A 23,860-nucleotide genomic window follows, 5' to 3' on the forward strand; every position below is an offset into this window, starting at 1 on the left:
TGAGCGCTTACTGTGTGCAGAGCACTGTACTAAGCGCTTCGGAAGTACAAGTTGGCAACATAGAGAGACGGTGCCTACCCAACAACGGTAGGCACCCTTAATTATATTAACCAATATAAATATATTAAAATATAATATATAATTATAAATAATAGAATTAATTGTATTAATTAATTAATTGTTATATACAATATCAATAACAATAGAAATTGCAATAGCAATTGCAATAAATATGATAATGATAATGATTGTGATGATAATGATGATGATAATAATAATAATAATAATAATAGTGGTATTTATCCATGGGGCAGTTGGATCTGCGGACAGAGACATTAATCCCGGGAGAGGAGACAGAACCTAAGCATCGGTGGTTACTGAGCGCCCCCTGGCGGCACGGCGCTGTACTGAGCGCTTGGGAATAATAATAATAATAATAATAATAATAATAATAATAATGGTTTTTGTTAAGCGTTTACTATGTGCCAAGCATTCATTCAATCGTATTCATTGAGCACTTACTTTGTGCGCTGGGGTAGATACAAGGTCATCAGGTTGTCCCACGTGGAACTCGCTGTCTTCATCCCCATTTTCCAGATGAGGGACCTGAGGCCCAGAGAAGGGAAGTGACTTGCCCAAAGTCACCCAGCTGACAAGTGGTGGAGCCGGGATTTGAACCCATGACCTCTGACTCCAAAACCCGGGCTCTTTCCACAGCCACGTTGCTTCTCCCGAGCGCCTAGTAGAGTGCTCTGCACATACTGAGTGCTCAGTAAATACCACTGATGGACTGAAGTCTAAGCTCTTCGTAGGCAGGGAACATGCCTATCAACTGTATTATATTCTACTCTCCCGAGCGCCTAGTACAGTGCTTTGCACATACTAAGCGCTCGGTGAATACCACTGATCGATTGAGGACTGAGCTCATTCTGGACAGGGAACATGTCTATCAATTGCATTGTATTGGACTCTCCCGAGCACCTAGTACAGTGGTCTGCACATACTAAGTGCTCAGTAAATAGCACTGATTGATGGATGAATGGATTGATGGGGGATAAGCAGTCACACGGGGGAACGGGGGACTACTCCCAGCTCCACCAATTGTCAGCTGTGTGACTTTGGGCAAGTCACTTCACTTCTCTGGGCCTCAGTTACCTCATCTGTAAAATGGGGATTAAGACTGTGAGCCCCACGTGGGACAACCTGATCACCTTGTATCCTCCCAGCGCTTAGAACAGTGCTTTGCACATAGTAAGCGCTTAACAAATGCCATCGTTATTATTATTGTTATTAAAATAAGGATTAAGACAATGAGCCCCATGTGGGACAGGGACGGTGTCCAACCTGATTAGCTTCTCTCTATCCCGGGGCTTATTACAGTACCTGGCCCACTGAATGTGCTTAACAAATATCATAAAAAAGAAGTGCAAGGGCGATTCAGAAGGGAGTGGAAGAAGAGCCTATTTATTTTATTTTATTTTATTTTATTTTATTTTGTTAATATGTTTTGTCTGTCTCCCCCTTCTAGACTGTGAGCCCACTGTTGGGTAGGGACCGTCTCTATATGTTGCCAACTTGTACTTCCCAAGCACTTAGTACAGTGCTCTGCACACAGTAAGCACTCAATAAATACAATTGATTGATTGACTGATTGAATGATTGATTGATTGATTGAAGGCTTAGTCAGGGAAGGTCTCTTGGAGGAGATGGGCCTTCAGTGATACTTTGAAGGTGGAGTCACTGTCAGATACGAAAGGGGAGGGAATTCCAAGCCAGAGGCAGGACGTGGGCGAGAGGTCGGCGGCAAGAAAGACGGGATGGAAGCTCAGTGAGATGGTTGGCATTGGAGCGAAGTGTGCCAGCTGGGATGGAGTAGGAGCATAGGGAGGTGAGATAGGAGGGAAAATGGGGATTGAGGGCTTCAGAGCCCCAGTTGAGGAATTTCTGTGTGACACAGAGGTGCATGGGCAACCACTGGAGGGTCTTGAGGAGGGGGAGATCTGGACTGAACGGTTTTGTAGAAAAAACATCTGCATCTCTGACTCCCTCTTTTCCCCCATTATTTCCCTGTCTCACCTTGTCTTCCTTTGTACTTATCTCTCTGCCTCTTCTTTTGTCTCTCTTCCTGTCGCCCTCTCCCTCTATTCCTGCTCTTTCCCTTTCCTCTCTCCTTTTCCGTTCTTTTTTCCCTTCCTTTCCCTCTCTCTTTCTCTTTTCTCCCTCCACTCCCTCTTCTCTCCTTTTCCTCACTCCTTTCCCTCTCTCTTTCTCTTTCCTCTCTCCCTTCCCTGTCTCTTTCCCTTTCGTCTCATCTCTCCCTGTCCCTTTTCCCTTTCCTCTCTCCCCTCCCTCTCTCTTTCCCTTTCCTCTCTCTCATCTATTTCCCGTTCCTTTCTCCCTTCCCTTTCCTCTCTCCCCTCCCTCTCTTTCCCTTTCCTCTCTCCTTTCCCTCTCTCCCTTCCCTCTCTCACTTTCCTCTCACCCTTCCATCCTTTCATCTTTCCCTTTCCTCTCACCCTTCCATCTCTCCTTCTTTCTCTTCCCTTTCCCTTTCCTCTCTCCCCTCCCTCTCTTTCACTTTCCTCTCTCCTTTCCCTTCCTCTTTCCTTTTCCTCTCCCTTTCCTCTCTTTTTCCCTTCCCTCTCTCCCTTCCCTCTTTCCCTTTCCTCGCTCCCTTCTCTCTCTTTCCTTTTCCTCTCTCCCCTCTCTCTATCTTTCCCTTTCCTCTCTCCCCTCCCTCTCTCTTTCCCTTTCCTCTCTCCCCTTCCACCCTTTTCCTTTCCTCTCTCCCTCTCTCTCTCCCTTTCCTCTCTCCTCCCTCTCTCCTTCCCTTTCCTCTCTCCCTTCTCTCTCTTTCCCTTCCCGCTCTCCCCTCGCTCTCTCTTTCCCTTTCCTCTTTCCCCTCCTCTCTTTCCCTTTCCTCTCACCCTTTCATCTATTTCCCTTTCCTCACTCCCTTCCCTTTCATCTCTCCCCTTCCTCTCTTTCCCTTTCCTCTCTCCTTTCCCTTATCTTTCCTTTTCCTCTCTCCCTTTCCTATTTCCCTTTCCTCTTTCCCCTCTCTCTCTTTTCCCTTTTCTCTCTCCCTTCCTTCTCTCTTTCCCTTATCCCTCTCCCTCTTCTCTCTCTCTCTCTCTCTCTCTCTCTCTCTCTCTCTCCCTCTTCTCTCTCTCTCTCTCTCTCTCTCTCTCTCTCTCTCTCTCTCTCTCTCTCTCTCTCTCTCTCTCTCCCCCCCCCTTTCTCTGTCCACCCCTCACCCTGTCCCCCTCGTTTCAGATTCATTTGCTCATATCTGAACTGCAGCTCTGGGTTTCTAAAGTATTTCTCGGGGTTGGGGGCAGGGAGAAGGGACAGTTTCTTAAAGTCGTTTCAGGCGTTTTCTTTGCTTTTGTTTGTTTCCTCTTTAGACGGTTCCAGACCAACAGGGCTTTTAAATCAACTCCTTCTTCCCCTCCCCTCCCTACCCTTGCCCGCCATTCCCAGACCCTTCCCCCTTCTCTCCCCCTCCTCCCCTGTTCTGTCCCACACCAACAAAAGCAAAGAAAACGCCCGAAAAGACTTAAATAATAATTATGATATTTGTTAAGCATTTACTATGTGCCAGACACTGTACTAAAAAAATATGGTATTAATTAAGCACGTACTATGTTCCAGGCACTGTCCTAAGCACTGGATGGATATAAGCAAATTGGGTTGGACACAGTCCCTGTCCCACATGGGGCTCACAGTCTCATTCCCCATTTTCCAGATGAGGTCACTGAGGCCCAGAGATGTGAAGTGACTTGCCCAAGGTCACACAACAGAAGAGCGGTGGAGCCAGAATTAGAATTTTGATGGCATTGACGCCTGTCTACTTGTTTTGTTTTGTTGTCTGTCTCCCCCTTCTAGACCGTGAGCCCATTGTTGGGTAGGGACCGTCTCTATCTGTTGCCGAATTGGAATTTCCAAGCGCTTAGTCCAGTGCTCTGAACACAGTAAGTGCTCAATAAATATGATTAAATAAATGAATGAATGAACACGTGAGGCTCAGTGGAAAGAGCCTGGGCTTTGGAGTCAGAGGTCATGGGTTCCAATCCCAGCTCCGCCAACTGTCAGCTGGGTGACTTTGGGCAAGTCATTTAACTTCTCTGGGCCTCAGTGACCTCATCTGTAAAATGGGGATTAAAACAGTGAGCCTCCCATGGGACAACCTGATCACTTTGTAACTTCCCCACTGCTTAGAACAGTGCTTTGCACATAGTAAGCGCTTAACAAATACCATCATTATTATTATTATTATGAATTTCTGATTCCCAGTCCTGGGGTCTAGCCACTACACCATGCTGCTTCTCTGATAAGCGCTGGCACTGTACTAAGCACTGAAGGAACTGTCTCATTTGAAAGGAGATGCCAGTGATGGAAAGTAGCTTTTTGGGGTGAGGAAGGGTGTCCCCTCCTGCATGGTAATCAGGAGTCAGAATAGGGTCGGGGTTCGGGGCAGGTCAGGTCAGGAGATCCACAGTGGGGAAGAGGACTGCAGCACGGCCAGTGTGGGTTACAAGGCGTATGTGCCGATTGGGGTAATTCATTCATTCATTTATTTAATCCTATTTATTGAGCGCTGACTGTGTGCAGAGCACTGGACTAAGCGCTTGGGAAGTCCAAGTCGGCAACATACAGAGACAGTCCCTACCCAACAACGGGCTCACGGTCTAGAAGGGGGAGACAGACAACAAAACAAAACATGTGGACAGGTGTCAAGTCGTCAGAACAAATAGAAGTAAAGCTAGATGCGCATCATTAACAAAATAAATAGAATAGTGAATATGTCCAAGTAAAATAAATAGAGTAATAAATCTGTACAAACATATATACAGGGGCTGTGGGGAGGGGAAGGAGGTAGGGCAGGGGGGATGGGTGAACCCACTGTTGGGTAGGGACTGTCTCTATATGTTGCCAACTTGTACTTCCCAAGCGCTTAGTACAGTACTCTGCACACAGTAAGTGCTCAATAAATACGATTGATTGATTGATTGAGAGGAAAAGGGGGGCTCAGTCTGGGAAGGCCTCTTGGAGGAGGTGAGCTCATATTTATTGAGCACTTACTGCACGCAAAGCACTGTACTAAGCATTTATGAGCTAGTGAGGGCGGGGCTGTGAACATTTGAGTGTGTGCCCTTTTCCACTCCATCTTTTCCCTAATTGAGAAGCAGGGTGGTCAGGTCGCTAGAGTCCAGGCCTTAGAGTGAGAAAGACCTGGGTTCTAATCCTGACTCGGCAAGCTGTCCTCTGTGTGAACTTGGGCAAGTCAACTTCTCTGAGACTCAGTGACCTCATCAATAATAATAATAACAATAATAATTGTGGGTTTTGTGCCTACTATGTGCCAGGCACTGTACTAAGCGCGGGGTAGAGACAAGCAAATCAGGTTGGACACAGTCGCTGTCCCCCTTAGGGCTCCCATTCTCAATCCCCATTTTTACAGATGAGGTAACTGAAGCCCAGAGAAGTGAAGTAACTTACCCAAGATCACACAGCAGACATGAGGTGGCACTGGAATTAGAAACCATGACTTCTGACTCCCAAGCCCGGGCTTTATCCACTATGCCATGTTGCTTCCCATCAATAATAATAATGGTATTTGTTAAGCGCTTACTATGTGCCAAGGACTGTTCTAAGCACTGGAGTAGATACAAGGTAATCAGGCTGTCCCACGTGGGACTCATAGTCTTCATTCCCATTTTACAGATGAGGTAATGGAGGCCCAGAGAAGTGAAGTGACTTGCCCAAGGTCACCCAGCAGGCAAGTGGCAGAGCTGGGATGAGAACCCACTCCCAAGTCCAATAAAATGGGGATTACCCTTTGAGCCTCAGGTGGGACAGGGACTGTTTCCAACCTAATAAGCTTATATCTAACCCAGCACTTAGTAATAAGCAAAAGCAACTGCATCTCGCCACCAGAAAAGACACCGCAAATTTGGTTACCATGAGAGCTGTCTACGAAGAATTTGATGAAAAAGTCGCGGCCAAATATAAGATCATGAATTTCAAATCCAGAAAAGTCGAGAAGAATTACGCTTTTGAGATTCCTGATGTTCCAGCTAAGTCTGACTATTTGGAAGTGAGCTATACGGCCGAGCTCCCTCAGCTGCCCCAGGACCTGCTGGGAGAGACCTTTTCCCACGTGTTTGGGACAAATACATCCATCCTGGAACTCTTCTTGATGAGCAGGAAAATCAAAGGTCCCTGCTGGCTGGAAGTCAAAAATCCCCAGCTCTTGAATCAGCCGGTCAATTGGTGCAAAGTGGCGTTGAAACCAGACATGCTGAGTGTCGACAAAGACATGGCCCCACCTTCTCTGGTCATCCTTGCGCAAGGATGACCCACAAATTCACGAAGCATTCCATTTTTTTTTAGAGAAGCAGCGTGGCTCAGTGGAAAGAGCACGGGCTTGGGAGTCAGAGGTCATGGGTTCAAATCCCGACTCCACCAACTGTCAGCTGTGTGACTTTGGGCAAGTCACTTCACTTCTCTGGGCCTGTAAAAATGGGGATTAAGACTATGAACACCCTTTGGGACAACCTGGTCACCTTGTAACCTCCCCAGCACTTAGAACAGTTCTTTGCACATAGTAAGTGCTTAATAAATGCCATTATTATTATTATAATCATGTTGCTCAGCATGAGGACGATGCAGAATGCCAAGACCCATCAGAATGAGGTTATGGCCATGGCTGATTTGCTCTGGATAAAGCCCCTCCTCAGCCTCCCTTTCAGTCTCCAAGCCGAACGATTGTATCTTCCCTTATGATTTTAAAGAAGTCATGAAAAATATGAAGGTAAAGATCGAGATCGCTGCCACTGAGAGGACGCTGCTGGGTTCCTTCCTGGCCAAGGTTATTCATTCATTCATTCAATCGTATTTATTGAGCGCTTACTGTGTGCAGAGCACTGTCCTAAGCGCTTGGGAAGTACAAGTCGGCAACATAGAGAGACAGTCCCTACCCAACAACGGGCTCACGGTCTAGAAGGGGGAGACAGACAACAAAACAAAACATGTGGACAGGTGTCAAAATCAGCAGAACAAATAGAATTAAAGCCATATGCACATCATTAACAAAATAAATAGAATAGTAAATATGGATAGGTAAAATAGAGTAATAAATCTGTACAGATAGAGATACATGTGCTGTGGGGAGGGGAAGGAGGTAGGGCGGGGGGATGGGGCAGAGGAGAAGAAAAAGGGGGCTCAGTCTGGGAAGATCTCCTGGAGGAGGTGAGCTCTCAGTAGGGCTTTGAAGGGAGGAAGAGAGCGAGCTTGGCGGATGTGTGGAGGGAGGGCATTCCAGGCCAGAGGAAGGATGTGGGCCGGGGGTCGACGGCGGGACAACAGGACAGGCGAGAATGAGGCCCAGTGACGAGGTGAGCAACGGCAGAGGAGCAGAGGGTGCGGGCTGGGCTGGAGAAGGAGAGAAAGGAGGTGAGGTAGGAGGGGGCCAGGGGATGCACAGCCTTGAAGCTGAGAGTGAGGAGTTTTTGCTTGATGCGTAGGTTGACAGGCAGCCACTGGAGATTTTTGAGGAGGGGAGTAACATGCCCAGAGCGTTTCTGGACAAAGATAATCCGGGCGGCAGAGTGAAGTGTAGATTGAAGCGGGGAGAGACAGGAGGATGGGAGATCAGAGAGAAGGCCGATGCAGTCATCCAGTCGGGATAGGATGAGAGATTGAACCAGCAAGGTAGTGGTTTGGATGGAAAGGGCGGATCTTGGTGATGTTGCGGAGGTGAGACTGGCGGGTTTTGGTGACGGATTGGATGTGAGGGGTGAACGAGAGCGCGGAGTCGAGGATGACACCAAGGTTGCGGACTTGTGAGATGGGAAGGATGGTAGTGCCGTCTACAGTGATGGGAAAGTCAGGGAGAGGGCAGGGTTTGGGAGGGAAGATAAGGAGTTCAGTCTTGGACATATTGAGTTTTAGATGGCCGGCAGACATCCTGATGGAGATGTCCTGAAGGCAGGAGGAGATACGAGCCTGGAGGGAGGGAGAGAGAGCAGGGGCAGAGATGTAGGTTTGGGTGTCATCAGCGTAGAGTTTTTTTGTGGTATTTGTTAAGCACTTACTATGTGCAAAGCACTGTTCTAAGCGCTGGGTTGAAGCCGAGGGAGCGAATGAGTTCACCAAGGGAGTGAGTATAGATGGAGAACAGAAGCACAGTGCTTGGCACATAGTAAGCGCTTAATACCATCATCATCATCATTGAGAGCCTCCCTCTCCCTGCCTCTCCCCCTGTTAATTCATTCATTCATTCATTCAATCATATTTATTAAGCACTTACTATGTGCAGAGCACTGCTCTTCCCTCTCCCTGCCCCACCCTCTCGCGGCCCCTCCCTCTTGTCGCTAATAATAATAATGATGGCATTTCTTAACTGCTTACTATGTGCGAAGCACTGTTCTAAGCACTGGGGAGGATACAAGGTGATCAGGTTGTCCCACGTGGGGCTCACAGTCTTCATCCCCATTTTCCAGATGAGGTCACTGAGGCCCAGAGAAGTGAAGTGACTTGCCCAGAGTCACACAGCAGACAAGTGGCGGAGTCGGGATTAGAACCCACGACCTCTGACTGCCACACCCGGGCTCTTTCCACTGAGCCACGCTGCTTCTCTAATAACAACAATGGTATTTGTTAAGCTCTTACTATGTGCCAGGCACTGTACCAAGCGCTGTGAGCTAGACTGCGAGCCCGTTGTGGGCAGGGATTGTCTCTCTTTATTTCTGTATTGTACTTTCCAGGTGCTTGGTACAGTGCTCTGCACATAGTACAGTGCTCAGCTTTGTTCTGACGGCTTGACACCTGTTCACATGTTTTGTTTTGTTGTCTGTCTCCCCCTTTTAGACTGTGAGCCCGTTGTTGGGGAGGGACTGTCTCTATATGTTGCCAGCTTGTACTTTCCAAGAGCTTAGTCCAGTGCTCTGCACACAGTAAACGCTCAATAAATACAGTTGAATGAATAAATGAATGAACAGTAAGCGCTCAATAAATACAGACGAATGAATGAATACAAACAAATCGGGTTGGACACAATCGCTGTCCCCCTGGGGCTCACAGACTTAATAATAATGGCATTTATTAAGCGCTTACTATGTGCAAAGCACTGTTCTAAGCTCTGGGGAGGTTACAAAGTGATCCGGTTGTCCCACGGGGGGCTCACAGTCTTAATCCCCATTTTACAGATGAGGGAACCGAGGCCCAGAGAAGTGAAGTTACTTGCCCAAAGTCACACAGCTGACAATTGGCGGACCCAGGATTTGAACCCATGACCTCTGACTCCAAAGCCCGCCCTCTTTCCTCTGAGCCACGCTGCTTCCCACGCTGCTTAATCCTCATTTGACAGAGGAGGGAACTGAGGCCCAGAGAAGTGAAGTGACTTGCCTGAGGTCACACAGCAGATTAGTGGTGGAGTCGGAATTAGAACCCATGACTTCTGACTCCCAAGCCCGGACTCTAGCTACTAGGCCAGATTCTCAGATTCTGTGCCCCTCCCCTCTCTGGTCCCCTGCCCCCTCCCTCTCCCTGTTCTTCCCTCCTCCTGCCCCTCATTCATTCAATCGTTATTTATTGAGCGCTTACTGTGTGCAGAGCACTGGACTAAGCGCTTGCCCTCCCTCTCCCTGCCCCTCCCTCTCTGTGCCCCTCCCTCTCCTTGCCCCTCCCTCTCACTGCCTCTCGTAGCTATAATTCTAGTCATATAGCTATAATTTATATTTATAAAGCCATAATTCTATTTATAGAGCTATAATTCTATTTATATTTATAAAGCTATAATTCTATTTATAGAGCTATAATTCTATTTATTCTGACGGTTTTGACGCCTGTCTACATGTTTTGTTCTGTTGTCCGTCTTCCCCCTTCTAGACTGTGAGCCCGTTGTTGGGTAGGGACCGTCTCTATCAGTTGCGGACTTGGACTTTCCAAGAGCTTAGTCCAGTGCTCTGCACACAGTAAGCGCTCAATAAATACGATTGAGTGAATGAATGAATGAATGAATGAATGCCCCTCCCACTTTCTGTCAATTAATCATGACATTTATTAAGCGCTTCCTATGCGCCAGGCACTGTGCTCAGCGCTGGGCTGGATCCAAGCCAATTGGGTTGGCCACAGTCCTGTCCCCTGCGGGGCTCACAATCTTCATCCCCGTTTGACAGATGAGGGAATGGAAGCCCAGAGAAGCAGCGTGGCTCAGTGGAAAGAGCCCGGGCTTTGGAGTCAGAGGTCGTGGGTTCAAATCCCGGCTCTGCCAACTGTCAGCTGTGTGACTTTGGGCAAGTCACTTCACTTCTCTGTGCCTCAGTTCCCTCATCTGTAAAATGGGGATGAAGACTGTGAGCCCCCCGTGGGACAACCTGATCGCCTTGTAACCTCCCCAGCGCTTAGAACAGGGCTTTGCACGTAGTAAGCGCTTAACAAATTCATTCATTCATTCATTCAATCGTATTTATTGAGCGCTTACTGTGTGCAGAGCACTGTACTAAGCGCTTGGGAAGTACAAGTTGCAACAAATAGAGACAGTCCCTACCCAACAAGATGCCATTATCATCATCATCATCAGAGAAGTCAAGTGAGGAGCCCCCTCCTTCCTCTCCCCCTCGACCCTCTCTCCATCCCCCCGTCTTACCTCCTTCCCTTCCCCACAGCACCTGTATATATGTATATATGTTTGTACCTATTTCTTACTCTATTTATTGATTTATTTATTTTACTTGTACATATCTATTCTATCCATTTTATTTTATTAATATGTTTGGTTTCGTTCTCTGTCACCCCCCTCTAGACTGTGAGCCCCCTGTTGGGTAGGGACCGTCTCTCTATGTTGCCAACTTGAACTTCCCAAGCGCTTAGTCTAGTGCTCTGCACACAGTAAGCGCTCAATAAATGCGATTGATTGATTGAGTGATTGATTGATTGACTTGTCCAAGGCCACACAGCAGACACGTGGCGGAGTAGAAATTAGAACTCAAGACTTCTGATTCCCAGGCCCGGGCTCTGGCCACTACAGGCTGCTCCTCTCCCTCTCTGCCCCCTCCCACTTTCTGCCCCCTCCTTCTCCCTGCCCAGGTTTCCGGGGGGTCCCGGGGGTCCCCGCCCCCCGTCTCTGTCTCTGTCTCTGCTTCTCCGTGGCCTGGGCAGGGGGATCGGCCGGGCAGACGATATGGGGGCTCAGTGCCGGGTCCGAGGGACCAAATGCCAGTTGTTGACCACCTGCTTCTTCGTCCTGGTACCCGCTGGGGAGCTCGGGGGGCTCTGAAGGGGTCTGGGGGGGGGGCCCTGGGGATCTGGAGGAAGGGGATGCCCAGGGTCCGGGGGGCTTTGGGGTCCGGGGGGTTCGAGGAGGGTGGTCTGGGAGGTCTGGGGTCCAGGGGACCCTGGGGGGGCTCTGGGAAGGTCCGGGGGGGGGTGTCTGGGGGTTGGAGATCCAGGGGGTTTGGGGGGCAAGGGGGCTAGGAGGCCTGTATATATGTTTGTACATATTTATTGCTCTATTTATTTATTTTACTTGTCCATATCCATTCTATTTATTTTATTTTGTTTGTATGTTTGGTTTTGTTCTCTGTCTCCCCCTTTTAGACTGTGAGCCCACTGTTGGGTAGGGACTGCCTCTAGATGTTGCCAACTTGGACTTCCCAAGCGCTTAGTACGGTGGTCTGCACACAGTAAGCGCTCAATAAATACGATTGATTGATTGATTGATTGGGGGGGATCTGGGGGCTGGGGACCTGGAGGGGGTCCAGGAGATTTGGGGGACCTGGGGGGGTCTGGGGGACCCGGGGGGGTTTGGGGGCTGGGGACCTGGGGGGTCCAGGGGGTTTTGGGGACCAGGGGCTTGGGGGGTCCGGGGTAGTCTGGGGGCTGGGGACCTGGGGAGGTCCAGGGGGTTTGGGGGAGCTGGGGGAGTCTGGGGGCTGGGAACCTGGGGTGTCCAGGGGGGTTGGGGGACCTGGGGGGGTCTGGGGGATCTGGGGGAGTCTGGGGGCTGGGGACCTGGGGAGGTCCAGGGGGTTTGGGGGAGCTGGGGGAGTCTGGGGGCTGGGGGCCTGGGATGTCCAGGGGGTTTGGGGGACCTGGGGAGGTCCAGGGGGTTTGGGGGACCTGGAGGGGTCTGGGAGGTCTGGGGGAGTCTGGGGGCTGGGGACCTGAAGAGGTCCAGGGGGATCTGGGGGGTCTGGGGACCTGGAGGGGTCTAGGGGTCTTTGGGGGGCCCGAGGAGTGTCCGGGGGGTCCGGGGGCCAGGGATCCGCGAGGGTCCAGGGGGCTTGGGGCGCTCAGGGTTCCGGGGGGCTCAGGGGGTCAGGGATCCAGTCTTTTAGACTGTGAGCCCACTGTTGGGTAGGGACTGTCTCTGTGTGTTGCCAACTTGTACTTCCCAAGCGCTTAGTACAGTGCTCTGCACACAGTAAGCGCTCAATAAATATGATTGATTGATTGATTGATCCAGGGGGTCCAGGGGGGCTCTGGGGGGTCCTGGGAGCTCAGAAGGCCGGATGGAGTGAAGCTGGGGTGGGGGGCGGTAAACTGGGGAGCTGAGTTGGGGGAGGGCAGAGAGATGGAGAGGGGGGCCGATAGGAGTTGGGGGGAAGGGGAAGAGGGGGGTGGGGGCACAGGACCACCCGGACCAGGCCAGGCCAGACAGGGCGTGCTTGGGGAGCGGTTTATCGGGAGAACTCAGCCGGGCCGCTTGCGGTCATCTCCGGAGCCCCTCCCTCCTCCCCAAGATGGGTGGGTGGGTTAGGAGCTGGAATAATAATAATAATAATAATAATAATAATAATAATAATAATAATAATAATAATAGCATTTGTTAAGCGCTTACTAAGTGCAAACACTGTTCTAAGCGCTGCGGGGGGATACAAGGTGATCAAGTTGTCCCATGGGGGGCTCACAGTCTTCATCCCTATTTTACAGATGAGGTCACTGAGGTTCAGAGAAGTGAAGAGACTTGCCCAAGGTCACAGAGCAGACATGTGGGGGAGTCGGGATTAGAACCCATGACCTCTAACTCCCAAGCCCGGGCTGTTTCCATTGAGGCACGCTGCTTTTCGATCCCCTCCCCTCGCCGCCCAATCCCCAGGGTTGGGGTCTTCTGGGGCTGGACATGGGGAGGTAATAATAATTATCACGGTATTCGTTAAGCGCTTACTATATGATGATGGCATTTGTTAAGCGCTTACTATGTGCAAAGCACTGTTCTAAGCACTGGGGGGATACAATGGGATCAAGTTGTCCCACGTGGGGCTCACAGTCTTAATCCTCACTTTACAGATGAGGTAACTGAGGCTCAGAGAAGTCAAGTGACTTGCCCAAGGTCACACAGCAGACATGTGGCAGAGCCGAGATTCGAACCCATGACCTCTGACTCCAAAGCCCATGCTCTTTCCACTGAGCCATGCTGCTACTATATGCCAAGGACTGTTATTATTATTATTCATTCATTCAATCACTTGTATTAATTAAGTGCCTACTGTGTGCAGAGCACTGTACTAAGCGCTTGGGAAGTAAAAATTGGCAACATATAGAGACGGGCCCTACCCAACAATGGGCTCACAGTCTAGAAGGGGGAGACAGACAACAAAACAAAACAACTAGACAGGTGTCAATACCATCAGAATAAATAGAATTATAGCTATATACACATCATTAATAAAGTAGAGTAATAATAATAATGGTATTTGTTAAGCGCTTACTATGTGCCAAGCACTGTTCTAAGCGCTGGGGTGGACACAAGGTGATCAGGTTGTCCCACGTAGGTCTCACAGTCTTCGTCCCCATTTGACAGATGAGGTCACTGAGGCCCAGAGAAGTGAAGTGACTTGCACCAAGTCACACAGCTGTCAAGCGGCGGAGCCGGGATTAGAACCCATGACCTCTGACTCCCAAGCCCGGGCTCTTATGTGTGCAAATATACACAAGTGCTGTGGGGAGGGGAAGAGGGTACGGCGGATGGAGGGAAGGGGGGCAATGGGGAGGAGGAGCAGAGGAAAAGGGGGGGCTCAGTCTGGGAAGGCCTCCTGGAGGAGGGGAGCTCTCAGTAGGGCTTTGAAGGGGCCTCAGTTACCTCTGTGCCTCAGTTACCTCATATGTAAAATGGGGATTAAGACTGTGAGCCACATATGGGACAACCTGATTACTTTGTAACCTCCCCAGCGCTTAGAACAGTGCTTTGCACATATTAAGCGCTTAATAAATGCCATTATTATTATAAGAGAGCTAGCTTGGTGGATGAGAAGCAGCATGGCTCGGTGGAAAGAGCCCGGGCTTTGGAGTCAGAGGTCATGGGTTCAAATCCCGGCTCCGCCAGTTGTCAGCTGTGTGACTTGGGCAAGTCACTTAACTTCTCTGTGCCTCAGTGACCTCATCTGTCAAATGGGGATTAAGCCTGTGAGCCCCACGTGGGACAACCTGATCACCTTGTAACCTCCCCAGCGCTTAGAACAGTGCTTTGCACGTGATAAGCGCTTAATAAATGCCATCATTATTATTATGTGTGGAGGGAGGGCATTCGAGGCCAGAGGTAGGACGTGGGCTGGGGGTCGACGGCGGGACAGGCGAGAACGAGGCCCATTGAGGAGGTGAGCGGCAGAGTGGTATTTGTTAAGCGCTTACTACGTGCCAGGCTCTGTACTAAGAGCTGGGGTGAGTACAAGGCCAACAGGATGGACACACTCCTTGTCCCACATGGGGCTCACAATCTCAATCCCCATTTTACAGATGAGGGAACTCAGAAGTGAAGTGACTGGCTCAAGGTTACCCAGCAGACAAGTGGCGGGGTCAGGATTAGAACCCATGACCTTCTGACTCCCGGGCCTGGACTGTACTGCTCTCGGTGGTCCGGAGAAGGGCCGGGGGGTGCACTTGGGGACCCTCCCTCCCCAGCCTTCCTCCCCCACCCCCGGCTGGGAAAAGGGTAGGGATCGGGATAAGCAGCGTGGCTCAGTGGAAAGAGCCCGGGCTTGAGAGTCAGAGGTCATGGGTTCAAATCCCGGCTCTGCCAACTGTCAGCTGGGTGACTTTGGGCAAGTCACTTCACTTCTCTGCGCCTCAGTTCATTCATTCATTCAGTCGTATTTATTGAGCGCTTACTGTGTGCAGAGCGCTGTACTAAGCGCTTGGGAAGTACAAGTTGGCAACATATAGAGACGGTCCCTACCCAACAGTGGGCTCAAAGTCTAGTTCCCTCATCTGTAAAATGGGGATGAAGACTGTGACCCCCCCGTGGGACAACCTGATCACCTTGTAACCTCCCCAGTGCTTAGAACAGTGCTTGGCACATGGTAAGCACTTAACAAATAGTATTATTATTATTATTATTATTATTGTTATTATTATTATTATTACAAAAAACAGACACATTCCCCACCCACAATGTGCTCACGGTCCAGAGGGGTGGATAGCTTAGACACCGAGTTTCCCTCCCACTTGGGGTCTCTGTCTGTGTCTCTCCCTCTAGACTGTTGTGGGCAGGGAATGTGTCCATTTGTCGCTGTGCTGTCCTCTCCCAAGCACTTAGTACAGTGCTTTGCACACAGTAAGCGCTCAATAGATACGATTGAATGAATGAAGACTGTGAGCCTGCTGTTGGGTAGGGACCGTCTCTATATCATCAGTCGTATTTATTGAGCTCTTACTGTGTGCAGAGCACTGTACTAAGCACTTAATATGGCTCTATATGTTGCCAACTTGTACTTCCCAAGCACTTAGTACAGTGCTGCACACAGAAAGCACTCAATAAATACGATTGAATGAATGAATGAACAATAAAGACGATTGTAAGCTCGTTGTGGGGAGGGAATGTCACTGTTTTTTGTTGTGATGTACTTTCCCAAAAGCCTAGTACAGTGCTCCGCACACAGTAAACGCTCAATAAATACAACTAAATGAATGAATGAACAATAAATACGATTGTAAGCTCACTGTAGACAAGGAATGTCACTTTTTTTTGTTGCGCCCTACTTTCATTCATTCATCATCATCATCATCATCATCAATCGTATTTATTGAGCGCTTACTATGTGCAGAGCACTGTACTAAGCACTTGGGAAGTACGAATTGGCATTCATTCATTCATTCATTCAATCGTATTTATTGAGCACTTACCGTGTGCAGAGCACCGTACTAAGCGCTTGTAAAGTCCAATTCGGCAACACACAGCGACAATCCCTACCCAACAACAGGCTCACAGTCTAGAAGGAGCAGACAGACAACAAGACAAAACAAGTAGACGTGTTAATATCAGAGAAGCAGCGTGGCTCAATGGAAAGAGCATAGGCTTGGGAGTCAGAGGTCATGGGTTCAAATCCCGCCTCTGCCAATTGTCCACTGTGTGACTCTGGGCAAGTCACTTGACTTCTCTGTGCCTCAGTTACCTCACCTGTAAAAGGGGGATTAAGTCTGTGAGCCCCACATGGAACAACTGACATCTTGTATCCTCCCCAGCGCTTAGAACAGTGCTTTGCGCATGGTAAGCGCTTAACAAATGCCATCCTCATTATTATTATCAGAATAAATAGAATTATAGAATTACTTTCCCAAACGCTTAGTACAGCGCTCCACACACAGTAAGCGCTCAATAAATATGAATGAATGAACCACAAATACAATTGTGTGCTCGTTGTGGGCAGGGAATGTCACTGTTTCTTGTTGTGTCGTACTTTCCCAAATGTTTAGGCCAGGGCTCCTCACACTGTAAGGGCTCAATAAATACGATCGAATAAATGAATGAGTGAATGAATGTCTCTCACGATGTCTCTGTGGGCGTCTCTCCCATAGCTCCTGGGACTCTCTGTGGCCATCCTCACCTTCATCACTCACTCGGGAGCTCACTTCACTGTCCTCAGCCGGGCCTCCAGGGACGGCAGCTCTTACAGAGTCCTGCACTCGGCCGGTGAGTGCTCATTCAATCCTATTTATTGAGCGCTTACTGTGTGCAGAGCACTGTACTAAGCGTCAGGGGTGGGGGTCCTCCCCAGAGCCAGATTCCCTGTCCTTGGCCCGCCTCTAGAATCCACCGACTCCAAAACTAATAATAATAATAGCATTAATAATGGTATTTGTTCAGTCATTCAGTCGTATTTATTGAGCGCTTACTGTGTGCAGAGCACTGGACTAGGCGCTTGGAAAGTACAATTCAGCAATAAAGAGAGATAATCCCTGCCCACACGCTTATTGTACGCCAGGTACTGTACTAAGCAGTGGGGGGATACTGCCCACAATGAGCTCCCGTTCTTAAGGGGAGACGGACATTATTATCAGCGCTTAGAACAGTGCTTTGCACATAGTAAGTGCTTAATAAATGCCATTATTATTATTATTATTATACAAGGAAATCGGGTTGGACACAGTTCCTGTCCCACATGGGGCTCACGGTCTTCACTCCCATTTTACAGATGAGGTAACTGAGGTCCAGAGATAATAATAATAATAATGATGGCATTTATTAAGCACTTACTATGTGCAAAGCACTGTTCTAAGCACTGGGGAGGTTACAGGGTGATCAGGTTGTCCCACATGGGGCTCACGGTCTTCATTCCTGTTTTACAGATGAGGTAACTGAGGTCCAGAGATGATAATAATAATAATAATAATAATAATGGCATCTATTAAGCACTTACTATGTGCAAAGCACTGTTCTAAGCGCCGGGGAGGTTACAAGGTGATCAGGTTGTCCCACGGGGGGGGCTCACGGTCTTCATCCCATTTTACAGATGAGGGAACTGAGGCCCAGAGAAGTGAAGTGACTTGCCCAAAGTCACACAGATGACAGTCAGCAGTCACACAAATTACAAGTGTGAACCTGGTGTGGAGGCCAGAGGGTGTCCTCCCCGGGCATTAACTTCTCTGTGCCTCAGTTCCCTCATCTGTAAAATGGGGATGATCATCATCATCATCAATCGTATTTATTGAGCGCTTACTGTGTGCAGAGCACTGTACTAAGCGCTTGGGAAGTACAAGTTGGTAACATATAGAGACAGTCCCTACCCAACAGTGGGCTCACAGTCTAAAAGGATGATGATGATGATGATGATGATGATGACATTTATTAAGCGCTTACTATGTGCAAAGCACTGTTCTAAGCGCTGGGGAGGTTACAAGGTGATCAGGTTGTCCCACGTGGGGCTCACAGTCTTAGTCCCCATTTTACAGATGAGGTAACTGAGACACAGAGAAGTTAAGTGACTTGCCCAAAGTCACACAGCTGACAATTGGTGGAGCCAGGATTCGAACCCATTACCTCTGACTCCAAAGCCCGTGCCCTTTCCACTGAGCCACGCTGCAGATTAAGATTAAGATTAAGATTAAGATTGTGAGCCCCCCGTGGGACAACCTGATCTCCCTGTAACCTCCCCAGCACTTAGAACAGTGCTTTGCATATAGTAAGCGCGTAATAAATGCCGTCATTATTATTATCTCCCTTCCTCCCTTCAAAGCCCTACTGAGAGCTCACCTCCTCCAAGAGGCCTTCCCAGACTGAGCCCCCTTTTTCAATCAATCAATTAATCAATCAATCGTATTTATTGATTTCCTCTCCTCCTCCCCATCCCCCCCACCCTACCTCCTTCCCCTCCCACAGCCCCTGTATATATGTTTGTACAGATTTATTATTCCATTTATTTTACTTGGACATATTTACTATTCTAATTTGTTAAAGATGTGCATTTAGCTTTAATTCCATTTATTCCGACGACTTGACACCCGTCCACATGTTTTGTTTTGTCGTCCGTCTCCCCCTTCTAGACCGTGAGCCCGTTGTTGGGTAGGGACCGTCACTCGACGTCGCCGACTTGGACTTCCCAAGCGCTTAGTACAGTGCTCGGCACACAGGAAGCGCTCAGTAAATACGATTGAATGAATGAGTGAATCTGGTGCTCTGCACACAGTAAGCGCTCATCTTACCTCCTTCCCTTCCCCACAGCACCTGTATATATGTATATATGGTTGTACATATTTATTACTCTATTTATTTATTTATTTTACTTGTACATTTCTATCCTATTTATTTTATTTTGTTGGTATGTTTGGTTCTGTTCTCTGTCTCCCCCTTTTAGACTGTGAGCCCACTGTTGGGTAGGGACTGTCTCTATGTGTTGCCAATTTGTGCTTCCCAAGCGCTTAGTACAGTGCTCTGCACATAGTAAGCGCTCAATAAATACGATCGATTGATTGATTGATTGATTGATGATGATCTGGTGGGCACCCACACACCCCTTCCCCTTTCCCCGGGCTCTCCTTTCATTCGTTCATTCAGTCGTATTTATTGAGCGCTTTCTGGGTGCTAGAGCGCTGTACTAAGCGCTTGGAAAGTACAGTTCGGTCTCTCCCCAGCCCTGCCCGCTCGGCTCCTCCCGGTCGCCCACAAAAGTCCCAACTTCCCTTTCCGGGGGCTCTTCCCTTTCCCCTCCCCTTACACCCCCAGTTCTGATAAGGCCCCAAGCAAAGCCTGGGGGAGGGCTTGTGGGTTAGACGCCTCTCTGTGGTCCCAACTATCTCCCCTTCCCTCCTCCGCCAGTTTCCGGGGGTGTGGGAGTGTAGGGGCCACCCCCTCCGGGAGAAGAGGGAACCCAACGACTTGGGGTCCGACCCCTGCCCCAAAGCAGGAGGTGGGAATTCTCGGCCAGCCCGTCAATCGTATTTATTGAGCGCTTACTGTGTGCAGAGCGTGGTAACAATAATAATAATAATAATAATAATAATAATAATAATAATAATGGCATTTATTAAGCGCTTACTATGTGCATAATAATGGCATTTATTAAGCGCTTACTATGTGCAATGAACTGTTCTAAGCGCTGGGGCGGTTACAAGGTGATCAGGTTGTCCCACGGGGGGCTCACAGCCTTCATCCCCATTTTACAGATGAGGTCACTGAGGCCCAGAGAAGCGAAGTGACTCGCCCAAAGTCACACAGCTGGCAACTGGAGGAGCCGGGATTTGAACCCGTGACCTCTGACTCCAAAGCCCGGACTCTTTTCCACTGAGCCTGGAAGGGGACAATAGAACTGTTTATTGTACTGTACTTTCCCAAGCGCGTAGTACAGTGCTCCGCACACAGTAAGCGCTCAATAAATACGATTGAATGAATGGATCAAAAATCAGCAGAAACGTTCAAATCCCGGCTCCACCACTTGTCAGCTGGGTGACCTTGGGCAAGTCACTTAACTTCTCTGGGCCTCAGTTCCCTCATCTGTAAAATGAGGATGAAGACTGAGCCCCACGTGGGACAACCTGATCACCTTGTACCCTCCCCAGCGCTTAGAACAGTGCTTTGCACATAGTAAGCGCTTAATAAATGTCATTATTATTATCATTATTATTATTATTCCCTGTCCTCAATGAGCCTACAGTCTAGAGGACGAGCTTAGACTTCCCTTCATTCAACAATAATAATGATGATGGTGTGGGAGTGTAGGGGCCACCCTCTCCGGGAGAAGAGGGAACCCAACGACTTGGGGTCCGACCCCTGCCCCAAAGCAGGAGGTGGGAATTCTCGGCCAGTCTGTCAATCGTATTTATTGAGCGCTTACTGTGTGCAGAGCATGGTAACAATAATAATAATAATAAGAATAATAATGGCATTTATTAAGCGCTTACTATGTGCATAATAATGGCATTTATTAAGCGCTTACTATGTGCAAAGAACTGTTCTAAGCGCTGGGGAGGTTACAAGGTGATCAGGTTGTCCCATGGGGGGCTCACAGCCTTCATCCCCGTTTTACAGATGAGGTCACTGAGGCCCAGAGAAGCGAAGTGACTTGCCCAAAGTCACACAGCTGGCAACTGGCGGAGCCGGGATTTGAACCCGTGACCTCTGACTCCAAAGCCCGGGCTCTTTTCCACTGAGCCTGGAAGGGGACAATAGAACTGTTTATTGTACTGTACTTTCCCAAGCGCGTAGTACAGTGCTCTGCACACAGTAAGCGCTCAATAAATACGATTGAATGAATGGATCAAAAATCAGCAGAAACGTTCAAATCCCGGCTCCACCACTTGTCAGCTGGGTGACCTTGGGCAAGTCACTTAACTTCTCTGGGCCTCAGTTACCTCATCTGTAAAATGAGGATGAAGACTGAGCCCCATGTGGGACAACCTGATCACCTTGTAACCTCCCCAGCGCTTAGAACAGTGCTTTGCACATAGTAAGTGCTTAATAAATGCCATTGTTATTATCATTATTATTCCCTGTCCTCAATGAGCTTACAGTCTAGAGGACGAGCTTACAGTTCCCTTCATTCAACAATAATAATGATGATGGTGTTTGTTAAGCGCATACTATGTGCAGAGCACTGTTCTAGGCACTGGGGAGGTTACAAGGTGATCAGGTTGTCCACGTGGGGCTCACGGTCTTCATCCCCATTTTACAGATGAGGTAACTGAGGCCCAGAGAAGTGAAGTGACTTGCCCAAAGTCACCCAGCTGACAAGTGGCGGAGCCGGAACTTGAACCCATGACCTCTGACTCCAAATCCCGTGCTCTTTCCACTGAGCCACGCTGCTTCCCTATATACAGTGTACAGAGCACTGTACTGAGCGCTTGGAAAGTCCAAGTCGGCAACCTATAGAGACGGTCATTACCCAGCAATGGGCTCACAGTCGAGAAGGGGGGAGACAGACAACAAAACAAAACAAATAGACAGGTGTCAGAAAGCTTTGGGTTCTAATCCCGGCTCCACCTCGTGTCTGCTGTGTGACTTTGGGCAAGTCGCATCACTTCTCTGGGCCTCAGTTGCCTCATCTGTAAAATGGGGATTGAGACTGTGAGCCCCCCGTGGGACAGGGACCACGTCCAACCCGATTTGCTTGTATCCATCCCAGCACTTAGAACAGTGCCTGGCACGACATAAGCGCTTAATAAATTCCACAATTATTATTTTTATTCTTAGAACCCAGATCGTCCTGACTTGTTTATTTATCTGTGTATTAATTCATTTATTTGTTAATTTATTTCATTAATTTCTGTCTCCCTTTCTAGACTGTGAGCTCGCTGTGGGCAGGAATGTGTGTGTTGTTCTCCCCCTTCTAGACCGTGATCCCGTTGTTGGGTAGGGCCCGTCTCTCTATGTTGCCGACTTGTACTTCCCAAGCGCTCAGTACAGTGCTCTGCACACAGTAAACGCTCAATAAATACGATTGAATGAATGAATGAAAGAATGAATGTTGTTATAGTGAACTCTCTCAAGCGCTTAGTACAGCTTGAGAAGTACAGCTTGTACAGCTGTACAGAAGTACAGCTTAGTACAGCTGGGGAAGCAGTGTGGCTCAGTGGAAAGAGCTTTGGAGTCAGAGGTCATGGGTTCAAATCCTGGCTCTGCCAATTGTCAGCTGTGTGACTTTGGGCAAGTCACTTCACTTCTCAGTGCCTCAGTTACCTCATCTGTAGAATGGGGATGAAGACTGTGAGCCCCCCGTGGGACAACCTGATCACCTTGTAGCCTCCCCAGCGCTTAGAACAGTGCTTTTTTACATAGTAAGTGCTTAATAAATGCCATTATTAATAGAGAAGCAGTGTGGCTCAGTGGAAAGATCACGGACTTTGGAGTCAGAGGTCATGGGTTCAAATCCCAGCTCCAACAATTGTCAGCTGTGTGACTTTGGGCAAGTCACTTCACTTCTCTGTGCCTCAGTGACCTCATCTGTAAAATGGGGATGAAGACTACGAGCCCCCCGTGGGACAACCTGATCACCTTCTAACCTCCCCAGCGCTTAGAACAGTGCTTTGCACATAGTAAGTGCTTAATAAATGCCATCATTAATAGAGAAGCAGTGTGGCTCAGTGGAAAGATCACGGGCTTTGGAGTCAGAGGTCATGGGTTCAAATCCCAGCTCCAACAATTGTCAGCTGTGTGACTTTGGGCAAGTCACTTCACTTTTCTGTGCCTCAGTTCCCTCATCTGTAAAATGGGGATGAAGATTACGAGCCCCCCGTGGGGCAACCTGATCACCTTGTAACCTCCCCAGCGCTTAGAACAGTGCTTTGCACATAGTAAGTGCTTAATAAATGTCATTATTAATAGAGAAGCAGTGTGGCTCAGTGGAAAGAGCCCGGGCTTTGGAGTCAGAGGTCATGGGTTCAAATCCCAGCTCCAACAATTGTCAGCTGTGTGACTTTGGGCAAGTCACTTCACTTCTCTGGGCCTCAGTTACCTCATCTGTAAAATGGGGATGAAGACTGTGAGCCCCCCGACCTGATCACCTTGTAACCTCCCCAGCGCTTAGAACTAGTGCTTTCTATTCATTTTATTTTGTTAGTATGTTTGGTTTTGTTCTCTGTCTCCCCCTTCTAGACTGTGAGCCCGCTGTTGGGTAGGGACCGTCTCTATATGTTGCCAACTTGTACTTCCCAAGCGCTTAGTACAGTGCTCTGCACACAGTAAGCGCTCAATAAATACGATTGATTGATTGATTGATTGCTTTGCGCATAGTAAGTGCTTAATAAATGCCATTATTATTATTATTATTATTACAGTAGGCGCTCAATAAATACGATTGACTGAATGAATAAATGACTCCTAGGCACAGGCTCTCTCCACTAGCCCACTCTGCTTCCTGAGAAGCCCCCACCGTCTTTATCACTCCTTCTCTCTCCTTCCCCTCAACTCCAGCCTTCTACGTGGGGACCTGCTTGGCCGGATTGCTGGGCCTGGGCGCTGTGCTGAGCGCCTCTGGGACCGTGAGAGAAGCCATCGGTCTCGTGGCCGGGGTGAGTAGGCATCGGGAACTGCTGGGAGCGGGGGGCCCTTAAGGCCTGGGTAGCCCCCCCATCAACTCCCTTCTAGGACAGCATAGCCTAGTGATGATGATGATGATGATGATGGTGGTGGCATGTATTAAGTGCT

At 48.8% G+C, this 23,860-nt stretch overlaps 1 protein-coding gene across 1 annotated transcript in view; it reads left to right on the plus strand.

Moving 5' to 3' along the window:
- Positions 1-11,188: 11,188 nt before the first annotated feature.
- Positions 11,189-23,860, plus strand: part of TSPAN32 (tetraspanin 32) — a 40,610-nt gene continuing 27,938 nt past the window's right edge. The window contains exons 1-3 of the mRNA XM_038764021.1: positions 11,189-11,254; positions 16,801-16,915; positions 23,627-23,724. Coding sequence (XP_038619949.1) covers positions 11,189-11,254; positions 16,801-16,915; positions 23,627-23,724 — 279 coding nt within the window. The remainder of the gene's footprint in view (positions 11,255-16,800; positions 16,916-23,626; positions 23,725-23,860) is intronic.

The sequence above is a fragment of the Tachyglossus aculeatus genome, chromosome 22 (genome assembly GCF_015852505.1).
Source record: "Tachyglossus aculeatus isolate mTacAcu1 chromosome 22, mTacAcu1.pri, whole genome shotgun sequence".
NCBI classification, from domain to species: domain Eukaryota; kingdom Metazoa; phylum Chordata; class Mammalia; order Monotremata; family Tachyglossidae; genus Tachyglossus; species Tachyglossus aculeatus.